The following is an 11,417-nucleotide window of genomic DNA, read 5'->3' on the forward strand; positions in this document are numbered from 1 at the left end:
GAATTTTTTTTTTTTTTTTTTTTTTTTGTCTGCGTTGGGTCTTCATTGCTGTGCACGGGCTTTCTCTAGTTGTGGCGAGCAGAGGTTACTCCTTGTTGCGGTGCGCGGGCATCTCACTGCGGTGGCTTCTCCTGTTGCGGAGCATGGGCTCTAGGCACGCGGCCTTCAGTAGTTGTGGCTCACGGGCTCTAGAGTGCAGGCTCAGTAGTTGTGGCACACGGGCTTAGTTGCTCCGCAGCATGTGGGATCTTCCCGGACCAGGGCCCGAACCCATATCCCCTGCATTGGCAGGCGGATTCTTAACCTCTGTGCCACCAGGTAAGTCTCTCCATCTGCTTTTGCCGTCACTGTTCTGGGGGAATGCCAAGGCTGCTGTGGGCCAGCCCCACCCCACCCCCAGCCCCTCGGGTTTCCACTGCACCCCCCCCCCGGTGACATCATCATAGTCACTGACGCCCTGCCCCCCACTCAGGTTCCGTCTTACAAAGCGGGGCGGTGGGGAACACAGCAAGCCCAGGGAGCCACCTAAAGGAGCGCAAGGAGCCCAGCAGAGCTGGCAGAAGCAGCAGAGGCTGGCTAAGCACCACAGCGGCCAGCCCCCACTGGGAAGAGAGTCAGCACCCAAGAGGTCCTAGGCCAAGCAGGGTCCACCCTCTGGCCATGTGGACCCTCCCAGACCCCTCCAAGGCCCAAGCCAGCAACTTCCAGGGACCCCAAGGCTGGAGGGGTCAGGCCAGCTCAGGGGGAGGGGTGACCTGGGGACCACACACACCACCTGGGGACAGGCACACACCCACAACAGCACAAGACAACGTGTCACCTCCCTGGGCACCAGGGACCAGGTTAGCCCACAGCACTGGATGGAGATGGGGGCTTTCTCATACCTGGCCCGTCCCCTCTTGTTCCCTCTCCTGACCCAAGACAGGTGTGTTGGGGGAGGAGTGAAGACCCCTGTTCTGCCCCCACACCTGGGCCTTCCTTCTCCTCTTCCCACAGTGGCCAGCTGCCATTGGAGAGCCCAGTCTGCCCCCGGCACTGGGCTGCCCCAACTCCCCCGGCCTTCCAAATCAGACATCCAGCCTCCCGGGGGAGTGTGTCCTTCTGGCTCCAATCTTTCCTATTCTGAGCAGGAGCTGGGGGTGGGGGAGAACCTCTGCTTCCACCACCAAGCTGGAGGTGTCCAGCGGAAGGTGCTAAGGGGCCCCCCATCCTGTGGACAATGGTGGCTCCCCCTGTCCTCCCCACACAGGGCTCAGCCCCTGCATCCAGCCCCTGCTCACATCCTAGTTCTCGCAGAGGGGCAGGGAAGGGTGTCTCAGGGCCCAGCAGGGAGAGATGGGGAGGGGGCTGTTAGATAAACCTGAGTGGGAAGAGGTGTGTAAGGTGGAGGCCAAGGAGAGGGTCGTTTTTGAGCCCTGGGTGGCTCCAAGGGCAGTGCCTCCTAGAGCTGAGGAAACAGAGGCCACAGATAAGCCAGGACCCTGCCCTGCAGCCCCGAGCAGCCTCAGTTTCCTTCTCTGTCAAGGCAGGGGAGTGGCCAGGGTGCCTACTCCCCAGTCCAGATGCCAGGCGAGGTCTGGGGGCCAGCCGGAGCCCCCAAGGAAACATCTGCACATTCCAGACGCATATGGTCAGCAGTGGAGGCGAGCACCAGGCCCCAGCCCAGCACCCCACCCGGCGCTGGCCGCCACGCTGGAAACAGGGCTTGGGGGGGAATGGGCTCCGGAGGGGCCGCCTGCAGATGTTACGTAACCACTCTGCCCGAGCCAGCAGCTGCCTCCTCCCTCTGGCAGGACAGGACAGAGTTGCAGCAGGAGAAGGCCCCCCACTCCCCATCCGAGGCCCAGGGCTCCTGCTTCCCGCTCTCTCTGGGCTTCCAGAAATGCAGCCTCAGCTGCCCTGTCCTCTCCATGGAGGCCCCAGGGCTCCAGGGAAACAGGCTTCCTTCAGCCCAGCCACGGGGGACCCCCAACACATCCCCTCAGGAGCCAGGTTGAGGCAGAAGGGATGAGAGGCCACAGGCTGGTCCCGGCGCCCTGGGACCCCACAGGCTGGTCCAGACACCACCCACACGCTCGGCTCCCAGTGCCCCCACTCAACGCCGCGGTAACGGCTCCTTTTGGCAGCGGGACGGGGTGGGTCAGTTTGAGTCTAGTAACCTCACTCTGTCTTCATTCCCTTCTATTTATGGTGAGAGAGGCTGGCTTCCAGGGGCGGAAATGATGATGTTTAAATTAATGAATTCAAGTTTTGGAGAGAGAGCCGATCTGAAGAAAAACATGCGGAGAGGGTGAGCTGCAAGGGTGGGCAGGGGGCAGGCTCTTGGCGCAAGGGGCATGGAGGGGCCAGCCTGAGCCACCCACCTCCATCTGGCGCCAAACTAGGGCCCAGAGAAGGGGGGTCTGGACCTCAAAGACAGGGAAAGGCCTGCGAGAGCCCCCTGGCGCCTTGTCCCAGGGCGTCGGAATAGGAGGTGGCCTGTGTTTCCCTGAGCATGTTATGGGCTCCCTCACCAGGCATGGTCATCCCACAACTGAATCGTCACCAGGATGAGACACAGGCGTCTGGTGTGGTGACATCCCCTGCCCAGGAACCCCCTGGAACCACAGGCCGGGACAAGGAAGGGAGCCCCGAAGAGGGGCCTTCCCAGATCAGCCTACAAAGAGGCAGCTGCCGTCAGGGCATTAATAAGACCGGGGTGGGGGGGTGGCAAGGGGCTGAGAAAGAGGGGACCCTCCCAGGAGAGGGCCCAGCTTGCCCCTCCACCTGCACCTGGGGATTGGGGGCCACTCTTCAGGGCAAGGGGAGGAAAAGGACCAGTACCCAGGGACGCTGGCACCCAGGTGCTGCCTTCAGCTGGGATGTCCCTCTGCACTCTGGCCCATCACAGCCAGCCAGGGCAGGGGCTGCGCCGACCCCTTCTACAGATGGAAATGCTGAGGCTCCAGGAGGCTGCCCTCCTCACCCTGTGGTCACTCCCGAGAGTCCGCACAGTGAGGGAGAAAGGTAGCCGGGGCTCTCCCCATCCTGGCCTGGGAGCCGGCACATGGCCTCCAAAATTCCAGGGGCAGAAGCATCATCCAGCGTGGCCAGCAATCCCGTCACCCAGTCGGCCGCTGGGCACGGCCACTGGGCTACAGGGCTCAGTTTAGAGGTGCAGGATCTGGAGGTCCCAGGTGCTTTTAGCCTTGCCCAGAGCACTGGCCCTCATTCCTCACCTCAGCCAAAAGGCAAGGCTGGCTTCTGCCCCGCCTCAGGACAGAGCCCTTTCCAGGGCAGCCCCATAGGATCCCAGAGTGGACTCCAGGCCTGCTAGAACTGGGGACACACTTTGCCAGGCCTGGGCCCATGGGCACCTCAGAGGGAGAAAGAGCCCTGCCCACGGTGGCCCCCAAACGTAGCCCCCTCCCTGGTACGGGCGGCTGGGTACCACCGGGCCCTTCGGCAGAGACAGCTGCCAAGCCATAAAGAACGAGGTGTTCCGGGAAGAAAGGACGTGAGCCGCATTTTCCAGCTGCGATTGCCCGGCAGCGAGATTGAAGGCACGCGGCCTGGCCGGCCAGCACGGAGAGTGAGCCCCAGCGCACCCATCCCAGGCGGCGGCCGCCACACCAGACAGCGCGGCCAGAGCGGGGTGTTTTCATTCCAGCACTCGGTGGGCTGGGCCCGGCTGGGTTCCCGTTGTGGCGCTGGCCACCGCAGAGTGCTCCGGAAAGGAAAATGTGTGTCTCGTCCAAAATGGCTTCCTCACTTGAAACCAAACCCCAGCCGGGGTCCCCCTTGGGAGCCAGGGTCCCCACACGGCACAGGCCCCCCGGGTGGGGGGCGAAGGCGGTGGCACCGCCACCCGACCAGCTGTCACAAGACGGCAGAGCAGCCGGAGAGGAGACCGAACCTAACCTCCGAGACGGAAGCCACAGGACGGGCCTGCAGAGATCTGGGAAAGGGAGACCGAGTCTGCGCACGCTGGGCACACCTGCCCCGAAAGCGCCAGCATCGGTCAGCTCCTCAAGGGACAACACGAGGGCTGCGGTGAGCGGGGCAGCCATGGGGAGCATTGAGCAGCTCGAGTGTGCGCAGATTCCAATGGTGCCTCATCAGCTCAGGGCACAGAACAAGGTGTACACGAGAGCTCACAGCGCTGTTTATGCCTCATAACTTCACCATGTTACACATCCACACATGAAGGCATCGAACACACAAATGCATAAAACAGATAAAAACACAAGAGAAACATGCCAGGCATGATACATCCCAACAGCCACCTGGCTTTGCATTGAAGGCACCTCTGAGGCCAGACCAGAGGAGACAGGAAGGCTTCTGGACATGGGGCCTCCTGGACTGGGTGCTGAGGGGTGTGTAGGAGCCTGCCTGCCCAAGGCTCATCTGTGCGTTTCCCATCTGCTGCAGCATTTGGTCTGAGCAACACAGTCACGGGCACATGTGCACCAGCTCAGGGGCACCTCTCCTCAGGCTTTTTGTCTGCTCTGAGGCAGGGCAGGTCCTAGGGGCCCAACTCAGTGCTTGGGTATAAGGTAATGGGCTCTGAGAACACAGAGAACGGACTGGGGGGGCCACTCTGGCAACAGTTATGACTATTGTGGCCACCATCAACCAAGTCCCGTGGGTGCACCACACACCCTCACCTCTGAGGCCCCACAACCACATAAGGTTCATCCACTCATGGTACACATTTTGCAGGTGAGGCAACTGAAACTCAGAGAGGCCGAGTGACTCAGCCAAGGTCACATAGGAAGCGGAGGAGCTGGGATGTGAACCAGGTCTGACCCAGAGCCTAAGTCCCCTACTCCTGTGTTCCTTGCCTCCCTCCTGGAACCAAATAGAAAGTCAGTGGGGAGGACTAGAGCAGGGACAGCCAAGGGAATTTCAAGGAGGGAGCTGGTGGGAAGGGCTGGGGAGGGCAGGGCCAGGCAAGCAGCTGGGGCCTGAGTCCAGAGCCCACCTGGTCCCATTCAAACATACCCCAGCCGCACTCAGGGATGCCCCCACTGTCACCTCTGTCTGCTGACGAAGCAGGTCACTGGTGCTGTACCCCAGGCCCCCGAATGCAGTTCCAGGGATATGTCCCAGAGCGTGCTGATGAAATAACCTCTCTGCCACAACCTACCAGCCACGTGACCCAACCTCTGGGAGCCTCAGTTTCCTGGTCTGTAAAATGGAACCAAGTGTGGTTCTAACCCAACTGCATTGGGGCAACACATCACAAGAAAAGGGCTCAGCACAGAGTCCCCACTCATGGCAACCGTGGAGAAGACAAGGCGGCTGCGGAAGCGGGGTGCACCCCTGGGATATTTTCTCCAGAGATTTGTTTTATAATTCACATACTATAAAGCTCACCCTTCTAAAGTTTACAATTCAGTGGTTTTTAGTATATTCTCAAGGTTGTGCAACCACCACCACCATCTAATTCCAGAACATTTTCATCCCCCCAAACAGAAACCCCACAATGCTTGGCCACAATCCCCCACCCCCATCCCCCATCCCAGCTGTAGACACTAGTCTGCTTGTGCCTACATGGATTGGCCTGTTCTGGACATTTCTTATCAGTGCAATCATGCAACATGTGGCTTTTTGTGTCTGGCTTCTTTCACTGAACATGTTTTCAAGGCTCATCCATGTTGTAGCATGTATCAGTACTTCATTCTTTTTCATGGCTGAATAATATTTCATGAACAGACCACATTCTGTGTATCTATTCATCTCGATAGACACTTGAGTTGTTTCCACCTTCCAGGTACTATGAATAATGCTGCTATGGACACTTGTGTACAAGTTTTTGTGTGGACGTAGGTTTCGTGTCTCTTGGGTGTACATACACCTGGGAGGAGAATGGCTGGGCCCTATGCTAAATCTACGCTTAGCTTAATCTTCTGAGGAGCTGCCATACTGTTTTCCAAAGTGCCGCCCCATCCTACATCCCCACCAGCCGTGCAAGAGGATTCCAATTTCTCCACGTTCTCACCAACACTCCTTATTGTCTGTCTTTTGGTGACAGCCATCCCAGTGGGTGTGAAATGGTATCTCACTGTAATTTTGATTTGCATTTCCCTGAAAGCTAGACACTGAGCATCTTTTCATGTGCTTATTGGTCATTTGTGTATCTCCTTTGGAGATTGGTCTGTTCAGATCCTTTGCCCATTTTTTAGCATTGAGTCATAAGGGTTTTTATGTATTCTAGCTACAAGTCCTTCATCAGATAGATGGTTTGCATATGTTTTCCCCACCCTGCAGTCGTTTTGCAGGTGTGTTCACCCTCCTGGATGGTGGCTGTCCTCACTGCTCCCGGCTACTGCCTGGCTCCTGAGGGTTACTGGCACTGGGAATGCTCTGGTGTTGGTCCCTTCATGTCCCCAGGTGTCACAGATGAAGCTGAAGCCTCCCCATTCACCTGCCTGACCTGCCAGGGGACCTCATACAGAAGGCAGTGTGTGCCCTCTTGTCCACAGTTCAGACAAATCTGCAGTCTGTGTCTTACCACAAAACTAATGTTACATGTGCACTTAGTCTGCATTTCCAAGTGCCAGCTATCATATGCAGCTCAGGGAATGTGAGGGTGAGACCAGCTCGGTACGCAGGACACCCAGGGCCTCCTGTAACCCACTGTCTCCACGCCCCAGCTAGTGTTCTTTCTAGAAGATGCCAATCATGACGCTTCTCTCCTGGGTCCTTCAATGGGGGAGCAGCTGCCCCCCTGCTCTCTCGATAGAGTCCCCACCTCCCACCCCTCCATCACCTGGCACCTCTGAGACTCTACCAGGCTGTCCCCTCTATCTGGGACGCTCTCTCCCAGCCCCTGCGTGACTCCTGCGTGAGCACTGAGTCTTGGCTTCGATGTCACCTACACTGGGGATCCTTCCAGGCAGCCCCTCTGAAACGGCCTCCTCCCCATCATCTGTCTTTTGGTTTAACACTGGCTCCGCTGTCATAAAAGCCTGAGACGTGGGCCTTGGAGACCCCTGGCACAGGGCCAGGCACACAGCAGCCAGGGCCTCCCTCTGGTGAGGGCTCAGAGACAGGCCCCTCCGCTGCCCCGCCAGCCCTCAAGGCAGCCACGTGCATGACACCTGCAGTCTAACACGTTACACACACGCCAGGCCCACGCCAAGCCCAGGGGTCTATTCCCCGATGTCCACTTTCCCTCACACCCATGTCCTATGCAGGCCCCGGGGGCTGAGTCTCCCAGAGACTCCCCTATTATTTAGGGGCACAGGCGAGGAAGGGCAAGGCCCTGGGTGCCCCCAGCCAATGGAAGACCCTAAGGCCCCAAAATTTTAATCAGCGAACCAAGTGCCTATTGAGTCCCTGCTCTGAGCCTAGCCCTAGACCCAAACATTCACAAGACAGTACGAGGCCCACTTTGGGCCCCTGGCCAAAATTAGCAGCTCACATCAAATGAAAAGCTGTCGGCCAAAAGCAACCACACCTGAAAATGATTGACAGCACCTGGAGCAGTGTTGTCACATCTAGAACTCTCTATGCCGTCCCGTCCAACACGGTAGCCCACTGGCTCTGTGGCTCGAGCACTTGAAATGTGGCTCACCATACAACACAGCTCTGGACCCGACCATCAATGTACAGGAAGAACACCAAGGGCAGAGCAGAGGGACACACAGAGACACAATCCAAAAGCCAGGTGCCGTCAGAGCCGGTTTCTTCAATAAATCGCACAAGAGGAAACTGATGGAAGGAAAGCCTACACATCCACAGAGATTTAAAAGACATCAACTAACCGCACTGCCACTGCGTGGACCTTACTTGGGTCCTAATTCAATCTACTAAAAAAACTGAGACAACCACAAATTTGAACACACTGGACATGCAAAGTTATCAGGGAATTATGCACTGTTTTAGGTGTGATCGAGGTGTCACCATACATTCCAAAATGCTTACAGATCAAAAGTAGGATGGCTGGAATTTGCTTCCAAAATGGGGTGGGGTGGGGTGGAGGTGTGGAGGGGCAGGCCAGGCCACAGGGCAGTGGGTCCATGAGGTTCATCACACTATTCCTCCCACTTTTGTGTATGTTCAAACTCTCCAGGATAAAAGCTTTAAAAATAGGAGAGCAACAAGATTTTACTGAGTAACGTCATCTTTTTCAGGCTGTCATTTCCCAGCAGCATCACTTAACCCAAGAAAGGCTGCGGTCTCAGAACCCTGGGCCATCCTGCATGCCGAGGCCCAGGGGCCCCGAATCCCCCACCAGCCAGCCCCTGTCCTCCCACCCAAGTCTGGACACAGCTGTCCTACCGCACCTCAGGCTGGCCAAGGAGTCTCAAATGGAGGGGTGGCTGCGAGACACTGATGACAGAGACGCCAGGCCTGAGCCCGCTAGAGGAGGCTGCTGGTGACACCCAGGGGGCAGGGGTACTGGGGCCCCTGGACACGCACACCCTCACCCGGGAGGCTCCCTGGCATCTCTGAGCTCAGCCCTGCTCCCTTGGAGAAGAGAAGGCTCACCCATCTCCTGCTCCCTGAGGAGGGGGTTTGCAGGGTGGACAGGCAGAATGGCTGGGGCAGCCCACAGAGCACAGATGGTGGCCTGAGGGACTGGGGTGAGGGGGCCTTAACATTTGCACCCAAGGGCCCAGTTTACCATTTTGCACCCAGTCCTCTGGAAATCTCCCAGAGGCAGCTTCAGAGTGCCAACAAGAACATGAAGTCTCCTCTATTCCCCATCCCCCTCCTCCCAGAGTTCCATCATCACATGCTGCAGGGTCAGCAACCCTGGGAATCCTGCCGGCTCAGGCCAGGCCACCAGCTCCCTGGACCTCCAAAACCCAAGACCAGAGCCTAAGGGGACACATGCAAGGCAACAGGCTCAGGCTCTGTTGCTATGCCTGGGAGCCTGCACCCTGCTGCAGGCTCCTGGCCAAGCTACCAGTACCGTTTATTTCCTGGACAGCTCCTGGAGGCCAGCACGCCGCCAGGTGATGAGGAAGCGGGAATAACCAGCAGGAGCTGGGGCCTGACCCCCCAGCAGCTCTCAGCCCACGAGAGACGTATGTAACCTTATTCACAGCATTGAGAAACAAGGAGTGGGGTGGATCCAAAACGACTGTGTGGGCACTGGCTGCAGGCCGGAAGCCCACCTCCACAGAGACAGCCGTGATGGCAAACACTTAAGCTGGCAGGGAGCAAGATGACAGCATGGCCCCATAGCTCCCAGCCGCTGCCGCTGGAGAACCTGGTCGCCCCCAACCCCCAGCCCCAACCCCCAGCAAAGCCCCAAGGAAGACCCGTCCAGGAGAAGCACCCACCCCTGCCCCACCCGCCAACATCCAAACTCATCTGAACACTGACCATGAGGGTCCCCCTGATAAAAGGTGGCCACACACTGGAGTCACCCAGGGAACATTACAAAACCAAATCCCAGGTTTAATAAGCCTGGGAATGTTAAACTCCCACCAAGGGATTCCAGCATGCAGCCAGGGAGTGATGGAGTCCTGGCTTAGGTGTCTGGAAGTACCCAAACGGGGCTGGAGGGATGTGGATAAGCAGGCCCTGAGCCTGTCCCCATCTCTGGGGACAACCATCTGAAAATCTCAGTCCCCTGAATCCCTTTCAATCCAACCCTCAGCTCCTCACAGTCAAACCCTGCCTCTGCCATGTACTGGCTGTTACTTGCTACTTGTGCTTGGACAAATCACATCACCATAACCTCTGGGCTGTTTTCTCATCTGTAAAATGGGCATCTTCACTGTACCTCACCTCAGAGGGTTAGGATGAGGGTTATGTGTGACAATTCACAACCAGAGCTTGGCACAGGGCCGGGCTGGAGGCAAGCTCTCCATAAAGACTGCCTGTTATTATTTCTGCCAAAATGCAAACCTGACAATGGCTTTTCGGCGTTTTAAACCCCTTCATGGCCATGCTACACCTCTACTGTTGCCAGGATAACATCAGAACGCTAAACTGCACAAATGAGGCCCTTCATGACGCCAGCCCACCACCCATCCTGCTCCCACTCCCTCACACTACCCCTTCCCCCACACAGTTGCCACACTGGAGGTGTACCCCTACACCCACGTTCGACCAAGTCCAGCCTCCAGGCCTTTGCACACATGGTTCCCTCCTCCCTTCCCCTAAACCCACCTTCCTGCCCCTCAAGTAACAGGCCAATTCTTACACATCCATCAAATTCTTGTCCACCCCCTCCGGAGAGCCTTCCCTGTCATCCCAGATAGAGCTCTCCACCTCCTAGCTTCCTACTCCTGGGCTCCCAAGTGCTGGGTATGCCCCCAGGCCAAGCCGCATCCTATTAGTCTCTAATTAGCGTTTAAGTGTTTTTCAGAGACCTTCCCGCCCCGCCTCCGCACGATGCTACAGGCCCCCAGTCAGCTGGCGTTAGCGGAGCCCCACCGGGTGGTGCGATGTCTCCGCCTGCACAGAATCCGGTATTTTCCTATTTCCCTCTGGCTGAAGCCAGGCGGGCTGAGAGCCGGCCCCGGTCCCAGGTTTTCCTTATTTAGTCGGGCCGACCTCACTGCGCTGGAGCCTCGCCCTGGGAGAGGCCTGGCCCGCACTCCGTTTCCCCTTCTAGAGGCCGGGGACGCGCCCACGCCCTGTGAGGCCCGCCAGGCCGGCGGCCTGCCCGGCCGGCCTCTCCCCGAAGGGTGCAGGCGCCCCGCGCCCCGCCGGGCCCCGGCCGCCGCCAGTCCTTGCGCCCGCCGGGCGCCATGGCAACCGCCCGGCCCGCGTCGCGAGCGGCGGGTTACTCACAGCGCTGTGGCGTCCACGGGGATGCGCAGCGCGGGCCCGAGCGTCCGCAGTCCGCGGCCGGAGCAGTTGACGCGGCAGGCGGCGCCGGGCGCCGGGCCGCAGAGGCAGGGGGGCGCGCACGGTCCGCAGCCGCGCCCGGGGACCCCCGCCAGCGCCCCGAGCCACAGGCCCAGGCCCAAGGCGAGCGCCAGGCGGGCGGGCGCGGCGGGCGGCATCGTCAGGGCAGCGCAAGCATGGCCCCGGCCCGGTCCCGAGGCCCCGAGCCCGCCCGGCCTCGGAGGCCTCGGCTCAGGCTGGGCCCGCGCACGGCATGGCTGGGCACGGGAGGGGGATCTGGCGGCGGCCGCGGCCTGTCTGCCTGCGCGACGCCCGCTCGGCACCCTAGCCCGGCTCTTGGTCCACGGCCGTCCGCTCGCGCGCTGGCGCTGCAGTGCGGGCCGGCCGCCGGCTCCTCCTCCTCCCGGCGCGGCGCGGGGCGGGGGCGCCCTTAGGCCCCGCCCCCTGCTCGGCCCTGTTGGGCGCGGCGAGGGGCGAGCGCCAGGGCGGAGCGCCCCAAAGCTCCGCCTTTCGTTCTGCAGCGTGGGGGCCGGTGGGGCGGGGCTAGATGGGCGGGGCGCCTGGAGCTCCTCCCTTCGCACCAAGCAGTGGGCCGGGCCTCGGGCTCTGCTCCCCAGGGA

The 11,417-nt window shown here is 59.5% G+C and overlaps 1 protein-coding gene across 7 annotated transcripts in view; it reads right to left on the minus strand.

The window, feature by feature from the left end:
• The window catches only part of PKD1 (polycystin 1, transient receptor potential channel interacting), a 48,008-nt gene extending 36,835 nt beyond the window's left edge, over positions 1-11,173 (minus strand). For all 7 annotated transcript variants that reach the window (XR_009497775.1, XR_009497776.1, XM_059898838.1 and 4 more), the window contains exon 1: positions 10,741-11,173. Coding sequence is in view for 5 of the 7 variants with exons in the window: in XM_059898838.1 (XP_059754821.1) it covers positions 10,741-10,955 (215 nt within the window). In the remaining 2 variants the exon portion in view is untranslated. The remainder of the gene's footprint in view (positions 1-10,740) is intronic.
• Positions 11,174-11,417: the final 244 nt, after the last annotated feature.

Source organism: Balaenoptera ricei, chromosome 15 (assembly GCF_028023285.1).
Source record: "Balaenoptera ricei isolate mBalRic1 chromosome 15, mBalRic1.hap2, whole genome shotgun sequence".
Taxonomy (NCBI): domain Eukaryota; kingdom Metazoa; phylum Chordata; class Mammalia; order Artiodactyla; family Balaenopteridae; genus Balaenoptera; species Balaenoptera ricei.